Here is a 26,109-nt window from a genome sequence, read left to right on the forward strand (position 1 = left end):
GCTTGCAAGTTAGCTAAAAACTAAAATCATCTCCACTGCTGAACCTCACCAACCCATCTTTTTCTCTATATTCCCTCGACTCAGTTGAAGCAGGCCGGCCCCTCGGCTGCTCCTGCCTCAGCGGACCAGACCCAAGAGGTGGGACGCCTGCGGGGAGACCTGGAGAAGAAGACGCTCCTGCACGAGCAGGAGCTGGCACGCAGGGAAGCGCAGCACAGCAATGAGGTGAAAGCCCTGCGCAAGGAGCTGCGGGACGGTGAGGGCCAGAGCCTCGCTCTGCAGAAAGAGATCCTCATGCTCAAAGACAAGCTGGAGAAGACTCGCCGTGAGAGGTAGTTTAATCAGTTTTTCTCTTTGTTTGTTTGTTTGTTTCTTGCTTTGTTTATTTGTTTTTTTCTTTCTTTGTTTCCTTTTCTTTCTGTTTATTTACATCTGCTCTGTTGGTTTAGTTAGTGGTATTGCCAGTTGTGTAATTGTGCCAAATACAAATATTGTCGAGTGTCCTTGCAGTCATGATTTTGTTTGTTTTTGTTGTTTTCTTCATTGTCTTTTCCAGTGATGATTTCATGAGGTAATAAGAGTTATAGTAAAAATAGCTGAAGTTTCTGTCTGGTATAAATGTGTAGTAAATGTGGAGTGCTGTTTCTTTTGAGTAGTCAATCTAACTTTTTAGATTGTAAAGTGATAAGAATTTCATAGTTCTGCTGCCCCTAACCCAACCGGAGATAACCCTGTTTGGAGGTAACCTCCTTCCAGGGGTTCTCAAGTATCTCATCTTGGCTCCCATTTCACAGGAAGTGCATGATTTTCAAGAGTTTCATTCCAAAGAAGATATGTATAATCTCAGAGAACTCACTTAGTTATGCTAATGAAATGACTGGTGCTATAAATGATCTTATTGTTGATGTTTACCTCAGTTGGTCACATTCCTGAGCCATGAAATTGAAATTAAAAGCAAATATTACTTCCCAATGTTCAGTTTAGGGTTTATTTCTAAATTGAAATGACATAAAACTCAGTTATTGTAACTTAAAGTGTCAAGATTTGACATTCATACACTAGACTGTAGTTTTGAATGGAAAAGTGAGAGTGAAAATGGTTGAATTAGTGAAAAAACATTGTGTCAAAATGTGCCAACTCAGATATTAAATACCAAGAAAAGAAAAAAAGTAACTTATTTTTCTTCTTCAGACCCCCTGGTAGGTACTCAGGGGCACCTGATCCCACTCTGAGAACCACTGGTTTAATCAAATTTTAATAAAATCTTGTTTTTGAGGAGAAAAGCTTTAGAGCTTTGTTTTTGTACCCTGTAGTCTAACCTTCCAGCCTGGTGTTCCTCACATGATATTCTCACTGCTTTCTAATTCATTTTTAAACACACCGCTGTATCGGATTCTAACTGCATTAATGTGTTTGGGATGAATAATATGTACCTGGTCTTAGTACCAAGCCTTTGATTCACGTTTGGATGAAACGTGTGAAGTCCAAGGGCCCACACAGGAACAAAGGTGGGAGGATAGATGAGGCATTCTGAGGGAGGTTTGATTATATTTTTGATTTGTATATACTTCTGTTGTTATAAAACCACTGCATTAGATTACCTCGTATGTTAGTTAAATGTAGAGCGAACATTTCCGTTCAGGAGGCTGGAAGGCAGAAAACTTTTCCACAAAACCCAAATCTCTGAGTAAAGTCCTGTTTTTGAGAGATTGAGTTTAGTATTCACGTTGAAATGACAAAGTCAAGACTCAAGATTGGTTTTGCAGCTGTGAATTATGGTTAGAGAATAAATGTAAGTTTATACAATGTCACAAGTTTAACAATCTGTGTGTGTGTGCGTGTTTTTCCTTCAGCCAAAGTGAGCGGGAAGAGTTTGAGACCGAATACAAGGAGAAGTATGAGAGGGAGAGAGTCCTGCTTACTGAGGAAAATAAGAAGCTGTCCAGTGAACTGGATAAGGTAAAATATTTGTTTGCATATACACAAACTATACCACAAATTACTCCACACACACAAGTTTAAAACAAGTTACAACATTTTTCTGTTTTGCCTTCTCAGCTTTTTAGTGATCTGTTAATCTCTCTAAAACACATATTGTACATACACACAAAAATAACACAATCTCTAACCCCAGGTAACCCCACCCGGCTAGCCCAAACTTTGTCATCACATTCCTCCCTCCACCCGCTCTCTCCCAGCTCCGCCAAAGAAATCACTGTTCAATATCCCCCATAAAAACACCCTGTAGCCTCCTACGCAGTCAGATGGAATGACTCTCTGGATTACGCTCTATTGACTTTGGAAAATGGCTCTTGGAAGTTCAAAAAGACTCTCAATTTAAACAATGTCTTAGAAGTGGGCTGTATTTTGACATATGGAATGAAATGTCCGAGTGTTGTTTTTAAAGTCTGTGACTGATAAAGTAGAAAATATCTAGACGAAACAGAGAGAAAAAGTATGTGGGTGCCACTGGAATGACAGCATGTCACTGCAGTTATTTAATGCATTTTTCTGTTATTTCACAAACTGAAAAACTATGTTTTTAAAAGCTTAAGAACATACAGGCAGATTAAATCTGTCTGTATGCTAGTCTTTGCACAAAACAGTTCAATACATTTGGAGTGTGTGAAAATATTATTGTTTGACTAGTTTCATCTTTCAAAGGAGGCACCGGATTTCAGCACTGTTTGCTTAGTAGCAAAATTGAGCCACTCCATCTTCAGTTGTAATATCTTTGTGTGTGCTTTCAGGAAAGTTAAATTTTTATTATTGACAAGCTCAAATTGGTGTTGAGTGTCAAGGATTTATAAAGTAGTTCAGCCAGACACCAGAAAGTTGTCCTTAGGTGACTTGAACTATTTTACTGCGTATTTAGAAATGAATAGAAGCTGCCTCATGCATAGCGTTCTTAACTTCAAATCTCTCTGCTTTATTTCTAGCTTAATTGTACCACTCAATCAATTCTTCCTGATACTGAATCAACTTTCCTTATTAGCTGATACCCTTATATTTTATTATTTTTTTTAGCAGCTGTATACTGCTAACCCTGTATGGATGTGATATGATCACTTTAATTTTTGTATGGCCTGGCTCAGGTTAAAAAAGGATTACAGGATGCTGCTGGGGAGTAGCAGGGTCCTATTTTGGGACTAATAAATTATATGATATTAATTCTTGCATAGATTTGAATTCTCGCCGTTACCCAATCCAATATTTTTAGGCTGTTTTGGCGACATTTCTCATGTTGAACATTAGCTAAATTGATCTCCCAAAATGAAGCTACATGTTCTGCTCCATTTGCGGGTTTTTTTAGGGCTTAATTGATAGGACAGCTGTGAGGATATGACAAGAAAGGGGGAGAGAGAATCGGGGGAGGACATGCAGCAAAGGGCCATAGGCTGCAACCAAACCCACAGCTGTTGCAGAGGACTCAGCCTCAGTACACAGGCTGCGTGCTCTACCAACTGAGCTATCAGGGCACCCAATTTGCAGGTGCTTTTCATCCAGAAAAAGGTCACCTACAAGTAAAAAGAATTATTTCACACTGCTGAGCTTCAAATCCTGCAGCTGAGAAGAGGCAGGAAAAAACTTAAAACAAGTTTAGCAGTGTCAGTTTTCAAATCTGGGGACCTGAAGAAAGTAGTTGCCAGTGCTTAGCGGTTTGAGATAAACATAGATGCCAAATAGCACCTTGAAAAAAAAAAAGACTAGTCATTGAGATATTACATTCCATTACTGTTAACGTCAAGCTGTCAGATGTTAATCTCAGGCTGTACACCTGCTCACTGACCTGTGTAAAGACTGTGATGTAGTTATTGAACTGGTACAATTTTCTAGCAACTACTGAATTGTAGGTATCATGACAAATTACTCCAGCTGGTAAAATATAAGAAAGTTGGTGAGCCACAAATGGGCATGGGAGAATAATTTTGAAACATGATCCACTGACTTGCTTGTAATTTTGATGCAAGTCAAAAAAGTCAAGAGACACTTGGGTCATTGTGCAAGAGAGGTTTCTATTGTTGTTAACATGTCAGCAGATATGAATCAAATCCTCCTTGAGCCAACCCATATTGTACAATGTGTTTCTGTTGAGGTGTGGTGTCTCTTCCAGACTCCTGTTAGATCTACATTCTGCCATATATGGAGTGGTTTCATCACTGGCAGCTCACTACAGAGTAAAGTATATGTCATTCAGTGGAATTAAAATCCAAAGAGTAACAGTACATGCTGAAAAAGTATTAAGCCAGTATTTATTTCAGTGGCTTGTAGCCTTTTCCACAACTCTGACATTATTTTGTGACCTCGACCGTCCTCACAGATGTGCCAAACATTTGCTGGCAGCCAGCTTCAGGATTGGAAAGCAATTGCAAAACAATCTTAAATTACTGTCTTAGCTCACTCATTACATCATAGTCTTGATAGTTGCAAGACGCCAAAAATGTGCCCACAAAGTGAGCTATTTAAGCAGACAATAAGGCAGCTTGAGACTTGTAATGATGTCATTATGGTTACGTCTTTGCACACACCTCTAATATTAAAGGATTCAGGGAAACTTTTTTAAGATTAATCACCCTCCTTGTTTCTTTGTAGGTGTGTGAATGTGAGTCCACACACCTCCTTAGCAGTGCTGTTTTTGAGTGCGGTTGAGCATCTGTGAGTTGAATCATAAAATCTGTCATAACTTCCAACAATACAATGATTCATTTCACATATTGAACCAGTCGTCACATTCAAGCCTGAGTGCCGTTGCTTGTAGTTCTGTAGAAACTGTTATACTCATTACACATTAATACTGTTTTCAAACATAATGTTGTGGTGTCTATATACAGTATATATATATATTTGAATCCATTTACCAGGTGTCATACTTCCTAATGACAGCTTCACAACTCCATGGTGTTTAATATGATCTGTTTTCTTTGCTTGTGTGTGTCTGTGTGCGTATCCCTTCAGCTTACCAGCATGTTTGACAAGGTGAGCGGCACTAATAGGCAACTGGAGGAAGAGATGAGGGAGCTGGCTGACAAAAAGGAGAGTGTAGCTCACTGGGAGGCCCAGATCACAGAAATCATCCAATGGTGAGCAGCAGTGTTCATTTTGACTTTGCAGTTTTTGATTTGGTTTTAAACATAGTATTTTAACTAAAATCTAATTTAGTTTGAGTCATATTTTAGTCACCTGAATTGTTTTATTTTTAGTCTAGTGTTAGTTGACTAAGTATCATAAGATTTCAGTCCACTAAATCTAGTTTAGTTGACCAAAAGATTGATCATATGATTATAATCAACTAAATCTGGTTTTAGGTGACCAAAAATCGTAAGATTTCAGTCAACTACATCTAGTTTAAATTGACTAAATATTGTAAGATTATAGTCGACTAAACCTAGTTTTAGTTGACTAAAATATCTTAAGATTTTAGTAAACTAAATCTGTTTTTTGTTAATTAAATACTGTAATATTTTAGTTAACTAAAATTAGCTTTGTTTGAGTGAATATTCTAAGATTTTAGTGAACTAAAAGTTTTAGTCAAATAAAAAGTAAAACATGTCACTAGATTTCATCATTATTTTTCACTATAAATTGTTTTTTTTCATTTGGTTATCATCTTTGTCAGTGAAAAGGTGTTGTCGATGAAAACTATGACAAAGTGATGCATCACTGAAATTAACACACATGCACATCGTAGATCTCACATGTCCTCAATACTAGCTGAGCATATACTTTGCCACTGATGCTATAGCACAAACCGAGACACAGCTGTATTCAGTCTAAAATGCACACAGACACTCACATACACTCCTATGTTCTCTAGTATTGTATCAGCTTTCCTGTACAGTATAACTGCAGCATTTCTCACATGCCTCTGAAGATCTTAGAGCTACTTGACCCTCCCTTCCTCTCAGATCACTTCCCATTGCAGCTGACACCTCGCCAGCTGCTCGGCTTCCCTCTGTTGGACAAGCCAGCAGTCCTCACATAACACACATACCACAAGTGTGAGCGCGCGCACACACGCACACATGTGCGCGTGCACACACACACACACACACACACACATACGCACACATGCACACACGATACAACCATCCAGACACAGAAACACCAATGCACATACTCACATTCCAAACATGCACATACAAATGTTGAGTCTGGAATGCATTTTTAAGAGTTTGGTGATTAATGTTGCCCCCTGGTGGAGATGTTGAACTACTGCAGTGGATAAAATAGGAAGTAGGAACACTCTAAGGGTGAAATATCCTTAATGGTACTCGAGTCCTTTTTTTTCTTTTTAAATTTGAAGATTGTGTCCAGCTACAGTGTTAAATATCTGCACAGGTGAAAGTCAGTGTATATTTGAGTCTGTTTAGGTTTGTGTGAAGTTAATGATGTGGAAGTAATGATAAGCATTTAAAGGGAATACAATACTGTTGTGTTTTCTTAAGGTTAAAATACCTTCATCAAGGCTCCCAAGTAATTTAAGTGTGAGACACTGCTTTAATATGTTAATAAACATTCAAGACCATTATTAGGTTTTGTTTCAGGCTCTTAGTTTTCATGAGTATGGGTGAATGTAGGTCTTTGGGGTGTCTTTCCATGTATAGTAATGCAAATATGTGCATTTGTGTGTTTTTGCTGCAGGGTGAGTGATGAGAAGGATGCTCGAGGCTACCTGCAGGCTCTGGCCACTAAGATGACAGAAGAGCTGGAGGGACTGAGAAGCACCAGCCTGGGAGCGAGAGCCACGGTGAAACAAACACACACATACAAACACTGTTTACAACTACTGTAGTCAATTGAAATTCCTCTATATATAGATGCAAGTAGTCTGTGACTATGAAGTGTGAAATTAATGCATTTTATTCTTCTTGGTTGATTAATTGATTGTTAAGTAAGATGAAGTCATTATTACTTATTTTGCATTTGTTTACATTTGCCATATTGACATACAAGTCTAAACCATAGGAATAGTAGATAGGGATCATAAACTCCACCTTTCACTGTTTTATTTACTAATTTTTTTTCTATTTCAGGACATGCCATGGAAGATGCGGCGTTTTGCCAAGCTGGACATGTCGGCCCGTCTGGAGCTGCAGTCGGCCCTGGATGCTGAGATCAGAGCCAAGCAGAGCATCCAGGATGAACTGAACAAGGTCAAGGCCAACAACATTTCCACAGAATGGTATGGATAATTCATAACAACAGATGAATTATTTTTTTCTTTTCTTTTTTTTTTTTTTTACTATTTTTCACTGAAAACATTTCTCAAAAATTTTCACAAACCTCTGGATAGTATTTGATGCATTATTGTCTCTGATCCACCAGTAAACTGCAGGAAGTGGAAAGTAAAAACCAGGACCTCCTAGCTGAGATCGAGAGGCTGAAGAAAGAGACAGAGGAGCTGCGGCTACGAAGGGGTACGACTGAGAATCTCTCAAATTGCCTTTCTGTTTTCTTGTCAGTCGCTAATATACTCCTAAAGTGCTTGTTCCAACTTGGTGCAAACAAAAAGACACTTTTACCATTGCTATTGATTAATTTCCCAAACACAGTGGTCTTAAGTTGGTTATACACTGTGATTTTGGGCTGTCCCAGATGAAAGACAACCATCATGAGAGAAACATGACAGTCTTTGATTGTGTCGTTCCACTGTTGCACTGTGAGAGAGGTTCAAAGACAACCATTCTCACGGTCTTTTGACCAAATATAGTCTGGGACAATTTAGAATAACCATCTCACAATGTGACTGTTGCTGCATCATCATCATCGCAAGGTCCACAGACATCAAACTTGATGTCATACCCAAGTTTATTAGATCCACGTTGCACAGTGCGACTGCAATGAGCTTATAAAAATAAATCTCTCAGCCTGTAAGCACCATTGGAGAACTTCAAATACAATTTTACATTCTTTCAAAAATATTTGAGATTAAACTGTTATTTAAATGTTCAGTTTCTCTATATACATTCCATGCTGATGGTTGACTGGACACTGTGAAACGTCTTGTGAGAGATTATCATTATGAAAGAGGGATAATTACAACCACGGAGCCAAATTAGAAGGTTTTGCGTCAGCAGCCATATTTGAGAAATAAAATCATGTGCTGTGTACATGAAAATGTATTGTTTCTGAGGTCATATGAAACACCCCTCAGTTCTTAGAAACAGTCCTGTGACTCATTGTGTTTAAGTCACCCTTTGATGTTTTAATATCAGGTACTTAACCACGGTTGTGTTATTTGTTCTGTGTCTGTAGGTGTCAAGCACCAGGATTCCCAGAATTCCTTCTTGGCTTTTCTCAACGCCCCCACCTCAGCGCTCGACCAGTTTGATGTAAGTATTGACAAAAGAAAGCCTCATAGGGACTGATTCAAATGTTGCTTATTTGAGCAACCATATATCTGTCTGAAATGAATGTTTGACCATGATCAACTTGGAAATCATAAATCTGCAGTTCATTTAATTATATCTGTGCTTTTTCTTCATGCTTTTAGTGTTTTTTGTTCACAAGAATCTTTATTTTTGTTTTATCTTTTTGGTTGTTTCCTTGCTTCATTCTCTGGTACATCAGGACTCTTATTCCTCATCCTCATCTTCTTTAATTGAGTTTTGGGAAGACGTAAGTTTCTCTTGGTTAGGCGGAGGTCCATGTGTGTGTATGTAACAGTAGCTGTATGCTGTAGGACTCTGAGAGTTTTACTAGCTGAGAACAACAGTGTAGATCTGTGTATACATATTGCGTCTGTGAGTTTGTGCCTGTGCATCAGAGTAACTGTGAAGAGGAGCATAACCACTGCAAAAATGTCAGGGCTGTCATTTTAACACAGTCTAGATGATGATGATGATTCACTTGCTTCTACTGCATAATACTTGATTGATTTTTGCAGTGTCCTGCTCTTTTATTCAGTTGCTTGCTAGTCCATGTAGGCTAGTGGGCTATTTGAATGGCTCTACTTTGGCTTTCTAGTGCTACAACTTGAGTTGATCAGAACCACAAAGTACTTGGTGCATTTTCATAAATCTCTCATATGCCCCTTCATCTTTTGTTAATCAGGTTTTATTTTTAACAGTAAGAGAACTTGAGTTGTGCTCTGTACTGACTTTCCCAGCCGCTCCCTTCCCACCACCATGTGTATTTTTTCCATTTGTACCCATCCACCTTCCTCAGTCTCTGACCTCAGTTCAACCCTGGTGAACATTCAGTGAACATACAGTAGCCCAACACAGTGATTCCCAACCAGGGGTGTTAACTTGTGCAGTTGTGGGGGGCATGTCACTCAACTGATTAACACAGCTGATCTAAACTAATTCAACTAAAAATATAGACTTTATGATATTACTAAAGAAGAACTTCAACATATTTGTTTTACAGGACAAATAAACCACCATGTAGGATTACAAATCGGCTGTTATCTTTAGTAAATTTGCAGTAACAGGCAAGCTGCCTAGAACCTGAGTCAGTTCCAGCACATTAACATCATGTGATGCAGGTGAGTGTGTGAAAACTAGTAAGCAAGTAAACAGAAGTTAAAATTGTTAGCTAAAAGTAAGAGATTAATGGTTGAATTAGATAGTTAAAGATGAAGATAGTTAGCCTAAAATGACAGAAAAATAGCTATAAAGAACATTAATTGATAAACAGGTGAAGGACTTAGCAAAGTAATGGATAGACACTTGATAGAGTTAGCTAAAAGTAGTGGATAAACTTTTGATAGAACTGGCTAAAAGTAAACAGTTGATAGTTAGCTTGAATTAACAGATAAGCCGTTGATAATTAGCTCAGAGAAAAATCAGCAGTGGTTGGTTATATTAGAAATATTAGAAGAGTATCCACTATCATGTCATGTAATTTTAACAGTTTCTTGAACTATCAATGCCCATCAAGGGACAGGTTTTTGAAATAAGCTTTTGTACATCAGACACTGCTTCTGCCACTGTCAATGTTTGTCTGCGCTTGTCCCTTACAAATAAACTAATAAACTAAACAAATTACTCATGTTAAATAACATCCAGTTTATGATCCATATATAAGAACAGGATTGGTGCCCATGAAAGAAGTACTTGAGTTCATCTGATATTTGATGTGGGGGCAACCCTGCATCAAATAAAAAAGGTTGGGAACCACTGGTTTAATGTAATACAGGTCTATATTACTGTTTTCATGTTTCTCCCTCAGTCTGTTTAAATATGCGTTTTCAGCTCTGTTAGACAGCCTTTCTGATATTCACTCATCTCTGTGTCTCTGCCACTCTCTGCCTCTCCTGCCACTGAAGCGCTCGCCATCCGTTGGCCCAGCTAGCAAAGGCAGACGTGTAAGCACCATCACTGCGCTCTGTGATCTCATTGAGCCTTTCTTAAATGTGCTGTGCTGTCCTTGTCACATTGATGTTTAATCTGTGTGTGCATTTCCTGTGTATGTTTATTGTGGCTGTCTGATTGCATGGCAGGGGTTCTGAAAAACTTTGTATTGTCAAAGGCATTCATGTGTTGGATTTTATATTTTTAAATACATTGGGTACTGCTATATGTGTTGCCTGGTGTCTTTTTCTTTTTGTTCTTCAGTGGAGCTTTGTGAATGGCCAAGCATGGTGTATGGTGTACGCTTGTGGTGTATAAAATGAGCATGGTCATTGGGCTGTGATGTGTTCCCATGTGTTATGATGCGTGGGTTACAGTACATTTGTGGTCAGCTTTCCTCTGTAGCTTTGAAAGTCCAGTGGATATGATTACCACATATCTTGACCACAATATCTGTTTCACATTTGTATACTGTGGCACTGCCCTTTTCTCTTAGTATGGTTGCTGTATATTGTTCTCTGTTTGTTTTGTTGAACTAACAGTCTGCCTCTTTCTCTCTGTCTCCTTCCCTTCCTCCTCATATCTGCCTCATCACCACCTTATTCTTCTCTTTCCTCATCCTCCTTTCTTCCTCCCATCCTCTTCTATCATACCTCTATCTCTTTGTTTTTGTCCTTTTTTTCTCATTTATCCTTTGTTACTGTGTTCTCTCCTGCTCCTCCATCCTGCCTATGTTTCCTCAGGTGGACTCTATGGATAACTTCACCCCCTCCAATACCCCTTCCCGGGAAGATGACCCTAAGGCCCACCTCAAGTCCCGCTCACGGTCACCCTCCATGGCTAGTGATATGGAGCCCATAGAGGTCAGACAGTCCCTCAATCTGGACAAGACAGACACATGTTTTTGTATGGAGGCTCATCAGATGGAATTTGCATTCCTGATGTCACCACTTAGAAAGCCTGATCAGGAGCCTCCCTCTGAACATGGCATGTGCATGTCTGGCATGTTGAGGAACAAGGGGGGGAAAAAAGTCTCCGGACATTCTCCATATCAATTCAATTGACAATTTTCAGCTGAAACTGTTAGTCAGAGCAACTCACAATACTGAGCTTGTCAAATAGGTCAGACCTTGTGAATTGCAAGTAACTCAATTATGGAGAAATGCGAGCAGTAGAAATAAAAAGAAAGGAGAACATTGAGGCCAGCAGTAGATTCCAATCTAAACTGAACTTAGTGTGTTGTCACACTGTTGACAAATATGGTGATGCAAGTAAATTCCAGTGGTCCTGATTGGGAACCGCATTGGGAGCAGATATGACTTGCAAGTTCCTCAAAAAAAAAAAGTAATAATGAAGTCATCCTAAAACTAGTAGAAGTTTATGGGTGTAAACAGAAAATAAGCAAATACAGGCAATCACCTCGTTCATATTCCACTAACATGAGCCTGTGTGAAACCATATTATTTCTTTATGTTATACCCTGACTGTGATATATAGTTTTGACATTGATGTTTGATTTTGTGTGTGTGTTCTGTCATGCAGTTGATAGACCATCCTCCCCGTGCAGTCCAGACCCCCACCATGCGCTCAGGAGGGTACGGCAGCATTGGGCGCTCCTCACCTAAGGTTAGATGTTCTGTGGGATCACACTTCATTGTTGGACGGTCTCATTTCACATTATAACCAGTGGTTATGCCTCTCTTGCTCATTCATGTTTACTCATTCATTCACTCCACAGCCAAAAGCACATCAGTTTGTGGTGAAGTCATTCAACACACCCACTAAGTGTAACCAGTGCACTTCCCTCATGGTGGGGCTCATACGTCAAGGTTGTACCTGTGAAGGTAAGGACAGGAACAGCAGAAGGTGAAGGAAAGTAGATGATGGGATCTGTGTTCTGCTAACTCTAATTTAACCCACAGACACCATTGAATCACTTTAACACCCAAAACCTGCATATTGTTTTACTATAATGATTTCAGTTTATATATTCTGATGTAAAAGCTTAACAAATGTTCATTAAACTTGGGATTTAGACTACAAAGCTTGTTTGACTTTTCACTGATTTTAATATCTGATACTTAGCAGTCAAATCTCGTTTTTGTTTTTGTCTTGTCTCCTTGTCTAGTGTGTAACTTCTCCTGCCATGTAACCTGTGCGGACAAGGCTCCAGCTGTGTGTCCTGTGCCCCAGGACCAGACCAAGGGCCCGCTGGGTATCGACCCTCAGAGGGGGATTGGTACTGCGTATGAAGGGCACGTCAGGGTGAGTCAGACTGACAGAGGCCTCAGTTGTCTCTGGTGAATTGAATAGTCAGTTGAAAACAATTCAGATGTTTGCAGACCTTGAGACAAGCCTGAGTTTCTGTGTTGTTTACCTCAGCTGAAACCAAATAGACTTTGTCTTTCAGTCTTCTTGCTTTCTTTATGAACCAGTGCAGAGGTAAATATTTGGTGGACACTTGGATTTTAGGACAAATTTGTTTTTATATATTTTTATATAGTTCTGAGTTGGCAGCTTTTACAGTGCCAAGACTGTGGAGGGTATTTTAACTCATAGCTTTGGTACAGGTCCATGTATTCTATCACTAATCCGTGTCTTTGTTTAGGTGCCTAAACCAACTGGGGTGAAGAAGGGTTGGCAGAGGGCGATGGCTGTGGTGTGTGACTTCAAACTGTTCCTCTATGAATTGGGAGAAGGAAAAGCTACGCAACCAAGTGTAGTAGTCAGTCAAGTCATAGATATGAGGTAAGAGACATCTCGAAAGTCTACTTATACTCTCATTACATCTGAGTATTCTGGTTATTCACCTGTGTCTTCAGTCCAAGATTGTTTATTGTGTTCTGCAAACAAACAATAGAACAAGTTAACAAATTAGAGGTAATGGATTCTACTAACAGTGATGTTGTGTTGCTGGGCTACAACCAATGATTATTTTCATTGTTGATTAATTTTACTGTGGCTGCCCATGTGTCACAGTTACAAAAAAAATTGTGATAGATGATGGTCTGTTGATAGAAGATATGGATGTTATGCTGTTATACTACTAAACACTGGGTCTTAAGCTTTCAGAATCCTAGCATAACAACTGTATTTTGTCTAAACTGTGTCTTATTAGGAGGGATTTTAACGATTAAGTTGTCTTCAAAAGATCCAGGAAAAATTTTTTTGTCGGTCTCAAGTCACAAGTTTTTCAATTGCCTTTAATACACCACAGTTGAAACAACACAATATCCACTATTTCCAGGGAAACGTAGCAGTCACACTTCACATTTTACAGTCACACTGACATTAATCTATTTTCTTGTGACAGTATTTCACCATGGCTTTTATTATTTTCACCAACATGGCAGATTTTAGTTATTTATTTATGTACTGAAAGTTAAAACCATCAACCAGACTGCAATCCACTGGCAGCAGCTCTGGCTCTTTGTTGCCATCTGGTGGCTGTATTTAAGTACTGATAGCTCATACAGTACTGAGGGCCCTTGCATTCTCCATTAATTTGCCTTTATATCATATGTGAGTATTAGTCAATATTCAATGTGTTTATCACTATTAAAAGATTTTTGGGAGGTTTATGTTGTTTGAAATGGCTGTATGGAAAGAAATAGTGTACTTCAGTAAAACTCATTAAAAAGTTAACACGTAAACAGTAAACATGATCAAAACATGGAGTCTGTCTGAGTACATCTTTATAAATTGTATCATCAATGTTGTAGATGAGTACATTTTCATCAAAACAAGTCAGAGAGAAAGAGTAATAATTTTCTTTATTGAATCTCTGTTTGTTCTGGAATTTTAATTGTAATATGTTTACTTTCAGTGGATAAATCTCTGCATTATTTTTTAGTTGAATTGATTAATCGTTTAGTCTGTGAAACATAAGAAAAAATAGAGCAAAAATGTGAGTCACAATTTCCCAGAGACTATGGTAATGTCTTATATGATAATATGCTTGTTATGTCTGACTAGAAAAAATGACTGAAACAATTGAGTACAAAATAGTCACTGATTAATTTTCTCTGCTCAACTAATAGAATAATAGATGAGTTGTTGTAGCTCTAGCTCCCACATGTCTCACTTGTGATCTCAATCCTGTCTTTCAGGGATGAAGAGTTTTCAGTCAGTTCTGTCCTGGCCTCTGATGTCATCCATGCCAGTCGCAAAGACATCCCCTGTATATTCAGAGTAAGTGCTCTTCATTGTCTGTAACCACAACAGTCTAAGTACTGCTTAATTCCAAAATACTATACTTCAACACTAGTGTGACCTTTGACCTGTCCCTCCTCTCTCCTCAGGTGACGGCGTCCCAGCTCTCCCCCTCCAGCAGCCACAAACCCTCTATCCTGATCCTGGCAGACAGCGATCAGGAGAGGAATAAGTGGGTGGGCCTCCTCAATGAGCTCCATCGCATCCTCAAGAAGAACAAGCTCAAGGAGCGATTTGTCTACGTCCCCAAGGAGGCCTATGACAGCACCCTGCCGCTCATCAAGACGACACAGTCTGCTGCTATCATAGGTGGGCCCCGTACACTCACCCTCCTGCTTGGAAAACACAGAGAGTCACTGAACAGACTGGCAGAGGTTGAAATTAAAATATGTCTCTGCTAATCAAGATCCCTGATTATCTCAAAAGTAAATCCTTAGTTTAGTTTGTTGTTGGAGTAGGAGAGTTGGAGAGTTTCGGATGGAGATATTTTTTACAGCATTTAGACGAGAGGAGCTCTCTGAGCCCGGCAGTTTGGTTTTCACCATGTTATGAAAATAGAAACTTGCTGATTGGAACATTTTCTGCCCAGAGCACCTGTTTCTGTCCCCTTACCTTGCTCTGAAATGGCCATCTCACTTCATTTTTTCTGCACACAGATCATGAGCGTGTCGCCCTGGGCAACGAGGAAGGCCTTTTTGTCATCCATGTCACCAAAGATGGTAAGATCCACTTTTTAAGATCTGCTCTGTTTCGTGGTTCACTTGTTTGGTTTCACCCCTGATGCTGTTTTTAAATGTGTCGCTACTAAAAGTCCAGGATTGATGATCTTGATCCCCTTGTCTTCATCCACTCCCTTAGAAATAATCCGGGTGGGGGACAACAAGAAGGTGCACCACATCGACCTGATCCCCCAGGAGCAGCTGCTCGCTGTCATCTCCGGCAGGAACCGTCACGTCCGTCTCTTCCCCACGCAGGCCCTGGACGGCCGCGAGACCGAGTCCTACAAGCTGGCTGAGACAAAGGGCTGCCAGACCATCGTCTCTGGCCCCGTCCGCAATGGCTCTCTCACCTGCCTCTGCGTGGCCATGAAGAGACAAATCATCTGCTACGAGGTGAGAAAACACTTGACGGATGATTACATTCAAGCTAATTTGACTGCTATGATATTTTCTTCATTTAATCTGCTACTGTAAAAAACAGTTTCCAATTTGTCCTCCTGTTCTCCAGGTGAATAAGAGTAAAGCACGTCACCGTCGGCTGCGGGAGCTGCAGGCCCCGGGGCCCGTTCAGTGGATGGGTTTGCTTAGTGAGCGTCTCTATGTGGGATATCAGTCCGGCTTCACCCGCTACAGGTACTCCACCTGTTATTCTACTGATGTAAATACAGTGGTACAGATGTTCTGCTAGTGGGTTTTAATAACCATTCCTGTATTGAAGTAGGGTCGTATGAGTTGAGTGTATTAATTATATTAGATGGAGGTTGGTTTGAAGAAGCAGAGAGGAGTCCTGGAATGGGAATCTAAGCAATGGAACTGTTGTGGACAGGGTCAGTACCAAAATGTATTTTAGCCACTTAAAAAAGGCCCATCTCAAAAAAATCAATATCACTTAAAGTGTATGCTATATTTAGAATATTTTCACTGCTTTCCTTTGCTGTCAGAGAAACAATGAGAAACAACTGTTATACAAGTCACATATTGCTCTTTTCAAACCAACCAGACTCCTTAAGGAAAAGCAGTAATTTTACCTTCCAAGAGCACAAGAGCTGCTGTTCTACCACTGCTATTCTTGCTCTTTGAGTTTGTTGGTGTTATTGTGTGACTTTGGTGAATCTGAGATAACTTTTTAAAATACCAGAGTCATACAATGACATAAACAACCTAACTGAGCAAAGCAGCGGTAGACCAGCAAGTCTTGCGTTTTGCAAAGTAAAATTACTATTCTCCTAAAGGAGTTTGGTTGGTTTGGAGAGAGTGATATTTGGCTTATTTAACAGTTTTCACAAAAGGCTGTCTGATGGCAAGGTGAAGTGCTGAAAATATTCTAAATATAGCAAAACACCAACTGATAATGTGTTTTTTGAATGGACTTAAGTAGCTAAAATATGTTTTCCTGCTGTCCCTGTCCACAGCTGTACATTGCTTTTCCTCTGTGGTAGTATTCCTCTCTGCTTCTACCTCACACAGTCCCATTTCAAATAATATGAAATATCTTTTAAGATTGTTCTCATGTTTTTTATTCATACTTGACCACTACCAGCTGAAATAACTACAAATAGTTTGTATACATATTTAATTTAATGAGGATCATAATGCAATAAATCTGATTCGTCGACAGTGTCCATGGCGACGTGTCCCCCGTCAGCCTACTCCATCACGAGGATCACACCCTGGCCTTCATCCCCCAGCAGGGCCTGGATGCCCTGTGTGCTGTGGAGATTTCCAGCAAGGAGCTGCTGCTGTGCTTCAGCGCCATCGGAGTGTATGTGGACTCACAGGGCCGCAGGTCACGTCAGCAGGAGCTGATGTGGCCAGCTGTTCCCAATGCTGCCTGTGAGTGCACGAGTCATGTTCATTTATATGATGATAGCTCAAAGATGGTAGATGGTCATGAGATAATATAACAAATATCTGTCAGACAACAAAGGAACAATGTTGCATTTTTAGGTGTTTTTGAAAAAGAGAAATTGCTACAGTCATATACATTGTGTTGTGTGTGTGCTGTAATATACATCAGTAAAAATATTTACATGACGATAAAACAATTATCCCAGAAGCATAAATACAGTTAAAAGTAGTGAACCAACGAATGATGTTTCCTTTTGTCCAGGCTACAACGCCCCCTACCTGTCAGTGTACAGTGAGAATGCTGTCGATGTGTTTGACGTCAACACCATGGAGTGGATTCAGACCATCCCTCTGAAGAAGGTCAGTGCTGTGGACAGTCTGTGGTGAATATGTCATGACTGAAACCTCAACAGCAATAGAGTGTATCTCTGGCTCCACCTGGTGGATTACATGAATTAATCCAATTTATTAATCACCATAATAACCTGATTTACTCTGTTGATTGATTAATTATATCCAGATCTTGAATACTTAAGGTTTTATGTAATAGAGTAGATTTTTGTGAAGATTATAAATCAATTGTTGAAAATGGAGTCATGAATGGTTTCTCTGCTTCCCCCTTAGGTGCGACCTCTGAATGTTGACGGCTCTCTGAACCTGCTGGGACTGGAAACAGTCCGGCTTATCTACTTTAGAAACAAGATGGCCGGTAAGAATTCTTTAAGTGTGAAGCATCACACAGCTAAAACTACAAAAATGTCAAGGATGATACCAGAGAGTCTGAAATTTATTCCATTGTGGTCTGAAGAGTAATGGGTCGATATCTGGCTCCAGCAGCATTTACAGCTGCTGATAGAGGCAGCAGGGTAACACTTTATAATAATTATCATTAATAAATTGTAAATTAATAGTTAATTATACTATAGTGATTAACTGTTAACAATCAAATGATAATTATGTTTAGGAATTAATTATCAATTAATAATATTATAATTGATGTTATCTTTCATTATTTTGTGTAATATAAATAAATAATTATATAAAATATATTGTATCACACTGATAAGAGATGATCACAATCATATTCTGATTAAATTAGTAAGCTAATAGTTTATTGTTGTACATATTCTAATATTTTATACACTATATCTATATTTGTTAATAATTACCAAATGATTTGCAAATCCACAGATACTAAATAAATGTATTATAAAGCTTATATAAACATTTTTTGAATGTTTCACAGTAAAATAACTATTAACTAAAGTTTAAGTATCCTTGTGTCACAGATTAATGATGGTTATTATAGTGTTACCCTCTCCTCTGTTCTTTATTATGTTTCGTAGAACAAAAGGAGCTTTAGTGACAGTAGAAAGTTTGCCACTCTCAGCCACCCAAAGTGAATTTGCAACACTTTGTAGTCAGTCATGTAAACATGCCTGTGGCTTTGTTATGATCTTGCAGAGGGTGATGAGCTGGTCGTCCCGGAGACGTCAGACAACAGCAGGAAGCAGATGGTGCGCAGCATGAACAACAAGAGACGCTTCTCCTTCAGAGTGCCTGAGGAGGAGCGACTTCAACAGAGGAGGTATTTTACCTGCAGTACTCTTCAGTGTGACTGGAGATTTACACTTGATGTGTAACACCAGAGGAGGTTTCAGCCTGTTTCTTAGTGACCAGTGTATTCACAGTAAATATTTTTCACTACCTTCACCAAATGCTTCCCTACATTTTATCTTGCAATTCTGTTATCAGGATAAGTCTCAGCTTCTTCTTCATTTTTTATTTTTACTTCCTGTCCTTTTGTTGTATTTTGGGGGGGGGAAACAAATGGCAAACTATTTTCAGGTTGCCCTTGAGGTGGAATTCATGTTTAATGGAGGAGAGCACTACATGAGTGGATGACTAAAGCCACATTTTAGTTTCACTTAGTGTACCTGTGTGTGCTGCTGCACTCAGTCTGTTCCAGTCTCTTTGTTACTCTGAGCCTTTTTGCTCTCCTGCTCATCTCTTGTGTGTGTGTTTGTACTTCCAGAGAGATGCTGCGAGACCCAGAGATGAGGAACAAGCTGATCTCCAACCCCACCAACTTCAACCATGTGGCCCACATGGGACCAGGAGACGGGATCCAGATCCTTAAAGACCTGCCCATGGTACATACACTGTATATACTGATCAACACAGGCACACACTGTAGAAAACACACAAACACAAGGGAAACAGGGTTTCTGTGTGGCCTTTAACATCTTAAAAATTCAATCCAATAATCTGGATTTTAGGCCATAGGTTTTCTTAAAATTGACTGGATTATGAAGTTAAAGTTACTTTTCTAAAGTTGCAATAATCAGTCTCACCGTTGCAGACAGATTTGTATTAATCATGCGGTAACAACTTCAAAGCAAAACCAGTGTGGAACCAATAACTACTAATGCCAGCTAAACCCATCAAGTGTCTCCTCTCATCAAAAAAAAAAACAAAAAAGCAACTTCTAGAAGTAATGAGCTAAAAGTGTTTCTGTTACTTTCATCTAATATGATTAAGTCTAAGTTCAATGAGATTTCGCTCGAGAACAGCACATTAAGTGCTTGGTTGAGGACTGTTGAGCACAACAAATTTGAAACCTACTGCACTTTGTGAAGGAAAACAGTCACATGGTTATAAAGGCCTTAGAGTTGAATGGGAAGTCAGAAAAACCATAAAGGTGTCATAAAAAACAGCAAACATCTGCCATCATCCAATATTGTTTTGTGTTCACACAGGGAGCCAATAAGTCTGGCCCCAGTGCCTTTAAATTCATTTATGTTGAGAGAAATTCTGGAACTCTGATTTTCCTTCATATCTGTCATACTTTCATCCACCAACTGTGGATGTGAAGTGCTTAAATTGCACCCATGATGGTCTTTAAAGTGTCTTAAATTGAACAGGACAAAGAAACATAAAGCACCGGTCAAAAGTTTGGCCACATCTTCTCATTCAATGTTAATTCTTGATTTGTATTGTTTCTCTACATTGTAGATTAATACTGGACACAACAAAACTGTGAAATACAGTGAATGGTCTTTTGCTCTTTGATAATGTAGGTTGTTTAAAGTAGCCACTTTCTGGGGTGATGACAGTGATGAACACTGTTGGAAAAATCTGAACCATCCATTAAAAAAAAAAAAAAGAAGAAGAAGAAAAAACACTGAATTAGAAGTGTGTCCAAACTAAGCCCAGACTCATATTGTATACATATAAAACTGATGCACTCAGACTGTTTAAGATGTGTGTGTTTGTAGAGTTGCTTCTACCTTGTCCTTTATCCTTTGATGTCTCCTGTAGCATGCCAACACTGAGCAGAGAAGTTTTCCTTTTTATAAACTAACCTCAGAGGCTTACTGTAGTTGAATCACTTAATGGACGTCCTCACCCTCATCGTCCTTCGTCTGAAGTTCGCTCCTCCTCTCTGATCTGCTGTGTGTTCGTAGAGGCCATGCATGCTTGTCTATCTGCCCAGACCTCAGAGTCCAGTCACATTAAGAGCTTTTGTGTTGAGCTGTATGAGCATGTCGTGTTTATAACTGCACCCTCCTCACTCCTGTCCCCTGCACTGCACTCTGTCTTGTGCGTGTGTGTTTGCTCTGTCTGCGTGTTTAAACCAGAACGTTCGTGTTCAGGAGAGCCGCGCGGGCTTCAGCGGTTCAGTCAGCATCCCCTCCATCACCAAGAACCGGGCCGAGCCGGGCCGCTCCATGAGCGCCAGCAGTGGACTGGGCATACGTGAGTAACAGCAGCACATAAAACCTCTTCAGTGACCCCTCTCCCTGCGGGGTGAATCTTTTTTCATGTCTGTTCCCCCTCTGCCTCCAGGCTCGTCCTCTCAGAACGGCAGCGCCCTGCGCAGAGAGCTGTCAGGAGGGAGCTACGGATCAAAACGGCAGACCATGACCTCTCCCTCTGAGAGCTCCCTGTCCTCTGGAGGAGGCATGGACTGTGGTGACGCTCCACTCTCACAGTTTGACAGAGAGGTCAGTGAATACATTGAAACTGAGCATACAGCTTCATGTGCGGTTGACTATAAACATTTGATGTAAAATATTCTGTAAGAGAGGTTTGGTACAGTTCACCTTAACTCCTAATCTTGTGTGAATTGGATACTTAAGTTTCTACTAACTGTTGGTTTAAATCAGAGAACCTCTGATTGGACAGAGTGTTGCGTAGCAAATATGGAGTTAAAGGGATAGTTCTGGCTATCAAAGAGGTACTTATCAATATTCAGTGTACTGGCTACAGTAGACCCCTCTAGTTTTGAGATGGAAGAAGCAGAGAGGAGCACCAGCACAGAAGCTATACAATGTACTGAGTGGACAGGGTCAGCAACAAACTGTATCTCAGCCACTGAAAAAAAGGTCCATCTAACAAAGAGAATCGATACTAGTTTAAGTTTATGCTATATTTAGAATATTTTCACTGCTTTACCATGCAGTCAAACAGCCATTTCTGTCAGGAAACCTGTGTTATACAAGTCAAAATAGCTCTCTCCAAACCAACCAAACTCCATGGGTGAAATCATCCACTGTTGTTAATACACTGACTATTGATAAGTACCACTTACAGCCCCACCTTAAATAATCCAAACTATCCCTTTAATGTCAACCCAACATCAGCTTTGTATGAACAAGTCCAAATGCAGATCATGATTGTTTCCTTGCCATGCGATTGTAGCAGCTAGACATGAAGTTATCAACTCCCTCTATCCCATCTGTCACAAACATCCCGGCCTTTTGGTGCTGGCCTGTCACCTCATCCCACCTCTCTGACAGATTTGATTGGTTAGCTCCCTGTGATGTCAGCGCTTTATAGTGATCGCAGTCAGCTCGCTGAGGCCTGTGGCCTTCTCTTCTCTCCCACTATAGATTGTTAATGCCTCCCTATGATACCTGCTTTAGGTTTAGCGTGGGTTTAGTTGTTGCCTGAAATTACTGAAGGAAACTAGTGTTTGTTATTTCAGTGTAACATCTTAAAGATGTAACTGTAATCAGGTGATGCTGACATTTTGTCACAATCATCTCACGTGGGTTCCTGTTCATAAAATATGGCTGCAATTTCGGTTCTATATATGTTAAATAGAGTTGGTTGTGGAATTCACTCACATAAATAAAACAAGTAGCAGCAGCAGTAACTACAGCGCAGTATGGTTATGGCAACTTCTACCCTCATCCACCTGCCCACCCACCCTCAAACGCCTGCCATCTTTTCTGTGGCTCCCCATCCTCATGGCCCATAAGCCTGGACGCTGTCAGCTCCATTTTGCCCCATTCCTCGCCTCCCTCCTCCACCCTGTGCCTCGCCCTCCCCGCCCCCACCCCAGCATGTTGTCTGTGGGCTGGGCGCTGAGTCTGAACTCTCCTCTGCAGTGGCAGGCAGTCTCACCGTCGGAGAAGACCCCCGATCTGAAAAGGGCTTTAAGGACCCTGCTTAGTAAGATGAAGGTAATGTCAACAGCTGCTACGACTGCACCCAACACACAACTGAAGGCACCGTGTCACCCAATACGCACCCACATGCAGAAAACACACAAGCATGAGGTGCATTTAGAACACAAATATACAGTCACATGCTGTTAGTCCCCCCCACAGCCCCTCGCTGCATCATCTCAGCTCCGTCATGTCAGCAGCAGCAGCAGCAGCTGATGGCTCGTCACATCTGTCACCAGAGCATCAGCTGCGCCATCAGTCTCACCCGACCGTCATCATTTTTTGGTTGCTGATTTAATGATGCAGCGCTGCCGACCGGCCATTTTGCATACGCTGCCCACACAGCCAATCACAAAGCATGTCTGCTTCCACACAGCCCGCCCCTCCCAACAGCCTGCCCATGTTTTTAACAACCAGGCCAGAGGGATCCATAAAAATTAGACCACTGTGGTTTGAGCACATATTATATTATTCTACTCTATATTTCTTTGTCTTTAATGTTCAAATAAATCACCAGACAGAGTGACTGATTATAAACTGGAATACATCACAACAGCTGCATGGTTTGGAGTGAATTCTGATGCACTTACTTGTTTAAATGACACTGAGTGAGTTAATGTGGGTACAAAGGCTGAGTGCTTTTAAATACATTGTTGCATAGACAAAGATTTAGGGATGCACGATAAATATCAATGCTTATAAATTATTGACTGATAAAGGGAAATTATTTGATTATTTATTATTCAATAATGGAATTCTAGCCAAAAGTTTTTGACTATTATAATATGTGATTTTATAGATTATATCAAAGCACTTTAATTTGAATTCTTGGGTAAAAGTTTTTTTGATGGACTAAAAAAAGAAACTGTTTTTGTTTTAATAGTGATGTCAGTTAGATTTGGTTTGTTCAGAGCTGTGGAATATTAAACACACATTTATGAGAACTGGGACAAATCACGTCCTACCAAAACAAAACCCTTAAAAAAATATTAATACCAACACTGTACTTACAGTTTTTTGGTGAAAGTGTGTTTTTAATTTCTAAACTTGCCCTGTGCCAAAAACACCCATCCCTGACAAGAATTTCCAATTTCAAACAATTTAAAATCCTTCAAAATCTAAAACTAACAAAACCTACTGATAATATACGTATAAAAATGTGATATTATAACCACCTTTGTTTTAAAATCTATTTTTAAATGAAAATGTTGGCCCTTTTAATTTGTGTCCCAGATTTCCGTCAACTCCGTCAGAGTTTTACAAAAACATGATTTAATCAGGCATAAAAAGGGTTAGCTATAGCCTAAGGACCCCTGTCTCACTTCCTGGTTTTAAAAAGGCAGGAATATGAAAGGGAAATAAGAATTGTGTTTTTTAAATCATCCATCTTTCCTCACTACATACAAGCCGTTCCTCCCCTCAGCTGTCAATAAACTACAGGTTATATTAATTTCTTTTTAAAATGGAAAAAATGTGAAATTATCAGTTATCAGTTATGCTGAAAAAAAAATCCATATCGTGCACCCCTACAAGATTTGTACTCAATGTAGCTGGGCAGTGATCCTCCAGTACAAACTAAAAGCAGAGGTTATAGTCAGACTATCATCCATTTTAAACAGCAAACTGTCTGAAAACTGCTCATCTACATTGATTTGTTAGCTCTTGTGTGTGTGCGTGCTGTCGTAGGAATTTCCATGTTACGATGTTGAGTGTGAACATGTGATGTTTAGATGGTAGAACTTAGACAGAAGAATGTGACTGTGCTTATAAGACACACGTTTGTGCAGGTTTAGATTGGATCCAAACAGGAGATGATTGTTGTGCATCAAAGAAGCACAGAGTCGCTGAACTGGAAAAACATGTATTCACGCAGCACATGAGATAATTCTACATCCTCTAACCTGAGGACATAATGAACTGGAAAGAGGATCATACATGTCCTGTCTTTGGACCAAACTCTCTCTTGTACAGTTTGTTTCAGAGTGAAGCAGTTGCAGGTATCATGTCTTTTATTTTGGGTTAAATTTCCTCACATAAGGGCGATGCAACACATACTGTATGTGTTGCACAGTATGAAGGTTTAACCCACATCCACCCTCCTCCTCCTCATCTTCTGGCCTGCGTGCATGTTTGTTTTCCTTCAGCTGATCACTTCTGGTCAACTGAGCCGTTCATCTGCTGATGATGTGGAATGTAGTGGAAGACGAGGTGGGGGTGGGAGCGGCGTGATGCAGTCTGACTTAACGTCTGTCCTCCATCCCAAACACCACACTGATAATGAACAGAGAGGCGTCATCAGTCGACATCACAGATACGCATTACTCAGGCTGGATTACACCAACAAGGACTGATTTTTAAACGGCTTTGAATTGCGGGTTGCTTTTTAAATTATGTTACGCCAAAACTTAAAAACTAGCTTAAAATGAATTAAGACTAAAATTTCAACAAGCCTGCAAAACGTTTAATATTTTGTTAATTTTTTAGTAATAATAATTTAGTATTAATTTAGTGTTTTCTTGTCTAAGTTGCTAGTAATTTTGTCGAATCTTAGTTGCTAGAAATCAGTGCAACTTTTTGTTAAATTTTAGCAGCTAAATAACTAATATTTTGTTAACCAGCCCGAGAGCAATGTAACATTTTAACTTTTTAATAGCTAATAATCTAAAGAAAACAGTGTAACATCTTACTAAATGTTAGTAGCTAGAAAACCATGCAACATTTTGACTTTTTAGAAGCTAAAAGGCTAAGAAAAAAAACTTTTAACAGATTTTTTAGTTGCTGCCAAACTGTAACATTTTGTTAACTGAGATTAAATGAATCTTTGTTGTGCAGCCCAGTCTGCATGTAGAGCAGAGAGGCAACATCCCAGAGTCAGTCAGTTGTTTTAAAATATTGTCTTAGTCATTTATTGTGAAGCTTTATCAGCCGCAGACAGAAACTCCACTTTCATGAATATAAATTATAGATACTGTGATTAATTTACATCATTTAATTTCTGTACTTTCTTCCTGTCCCTTTCTTCACTTCATCTCCAACTCCCCTCTTTTCTTCATCTCTCTCCCCTCCTCTCTCTCTCTCCTCTCCTCCTCCAGGACTCAGACTCCCCCCGTCACTCCACGGCCTCCAACAGCTCCACCTTCAGCAGCCCCCCCAGTCCGGCCTCCCCACACAAGACCAAGTCCCTGTCCCTGGAGAGCACAGACCGCATGGGCTGGGACACATGAGCCTCCGCCGGCCTCTCGCCCCGCCCACCAAGTGACCGACTTAACCGACCCGACCGACAGCACAGGACTCCAAACCCCCCCTCTTCCTTCCTCCTCCACCGCAGCCTCTCGCATCCTTTCTGAACACCCCCCCCCCACCCATCCTCCTCACTGCCCAGAGAACTGCACCTCCTGACGAACATTTGTCCCTTCACAACCTTGATTTGTCTCTCATCGTACTTCCAAGATGGGGCAGAAACACTAAGAAAGACTCCGTCGTCTCTTTGAGGGAAATTCTGAGGGAGAAGTTCATAGCAGTAGCGTACACGTGGGCGCTGATGTTTGAGGGTGCAAGTGTGTGTGTGTGTGTGTG

The 26,109-nt window shown here is 40.0% G+C and overlaps 1 protein-coding gene across 4 annotated transcripts in view; it reads left to right on the forward strand.

The window, feature by feature from the left end:
• cdc42bpab (CDC42 binding protein kinase alpha (DMPK-like) b) overlaps window positions 1-25,784 on the forward strand; it is a 98,393-nt gene extending 72,609 nt beyond the window's left edge. Inside the window, exons 17-45 of one of the 4 annotated variants that reach the window (XM_084737823.1) lie at window positions 85-332; window positions 557-571; window positions 1,854-1,959; window positions 4,957-5,081; window positions 6,643-6,748; window positions 7,035-7,183; window positions 7,327-7,418; window positions 8,257-8,333; window positions 8,572-8,619; window positions 10,274-10,312; window positions 11,042-11,161; window positions 11,841-11,924; window positions 12,037-12,142; window positions 12,427-12,563; window positions 12,907-13,046; window positions 14,408-14,489; window positions 14,600-14,819; window positions 15,167-15,229; window positions 15,369-15,622; window positions 15,738-15,862; window positions 16,848-17,062; window positions 17,340-17,437; window positions 17,702-17,786; window positions 18,542-18,665; window positions 19,113-19,230; window positions 20,719-20,836; window positions 20,927-21,084; window positions 22,474-22,548; window positions 25,626-25,784. In XM_084737823.1, the coding sequence (XP_084593949.1) occupies window positions 85-332; window positions 557-571; window positions 1,854-1,959; window positions 4,957-5,081; window positions 6,643-6,748; window positions 7,035-7,183; window positions 7,327-7,418; window positions 8,257-8,333; window positions 8,572-8,619; window positions 10,274-10,312; window positions 11,042-11,161; window positions 11,841-11,924; window positions 12,037-12,142; window positions 12,427-12,563; window positions 12,907-13,046; window positions 14,408-14,489; window positions 14,600-14,819; window positions 15,167-15,229; window positions 15,369-15,622; window positions 15,738-15,862; window positions 16,848-17,062; window positions 17,340-17,437; window positions 17,702-17,786; window positions 18,542-18,665; window positions 19,113-19,230; window positions 20,719-20,836; window positions 20,927-21,084; window positions 22,474-22,548; window positions 25,626-25,757 (3,459 nt within the window). In that variant the 3' untranslated portion in view covers window positions 25,758-25,784. The remainder of the gene's footprint in view (window positions 1-84; window positions 333-556; window positions 572-1,853; window positions 1,960-4,956; window positions 5,082-6,642; window positions 6,749-7,034; window positions 7,184-7,326; window positions 7,419-8,256; window positions 8,334-8,571; window positions 8,620-10,273; window positions 10,313-11,041; window positions 11,162-11,840; window positions 11,925-12,036; window positions 12,143-12,426; window positions 12,564-12,906; window positions 13,047-14,407; window positions 14,490-14,599; window positions 14,820-15,166; window positions 15,230-15,368; window positions 15,623-15,737; window positions 15,863-16,847; window positions 17,063-17,339; window positions 17,438-17,701; window positions 17,787-18,541; window positions 18,666-19,112; window positions 19,231-20,718; window positions 20,837-20,926; window positions 21,085-22,473; window positions 22,549-25,625) is intronic. The other 3 variants (XM_084737824.1, XM_084737825.1, XM_084737826.1) reach the window with 3 other exon arrangements.
• The last annotated feature ends 325 nt before the right edge of the window (window positions 25,785-26,109 follow it).

The sequence above is a fragment of the Lutjanus erythropterus genome, chromosome 15 (assembly GCF_056507025.1).
Source record: "Lutjanus erythropterus isolate fLutEry1 chromosome 15, fLutEry1.hap2, whole genome shotgun sequence".
Classification (NCBI taxonomy): domain Eukaryota; kingdom Metazoa; phylum Chordata; class Actinopteri; order Lutjaniformes; family Lutjanidae; genus Lutjanus; species Lutjanus erythropterus.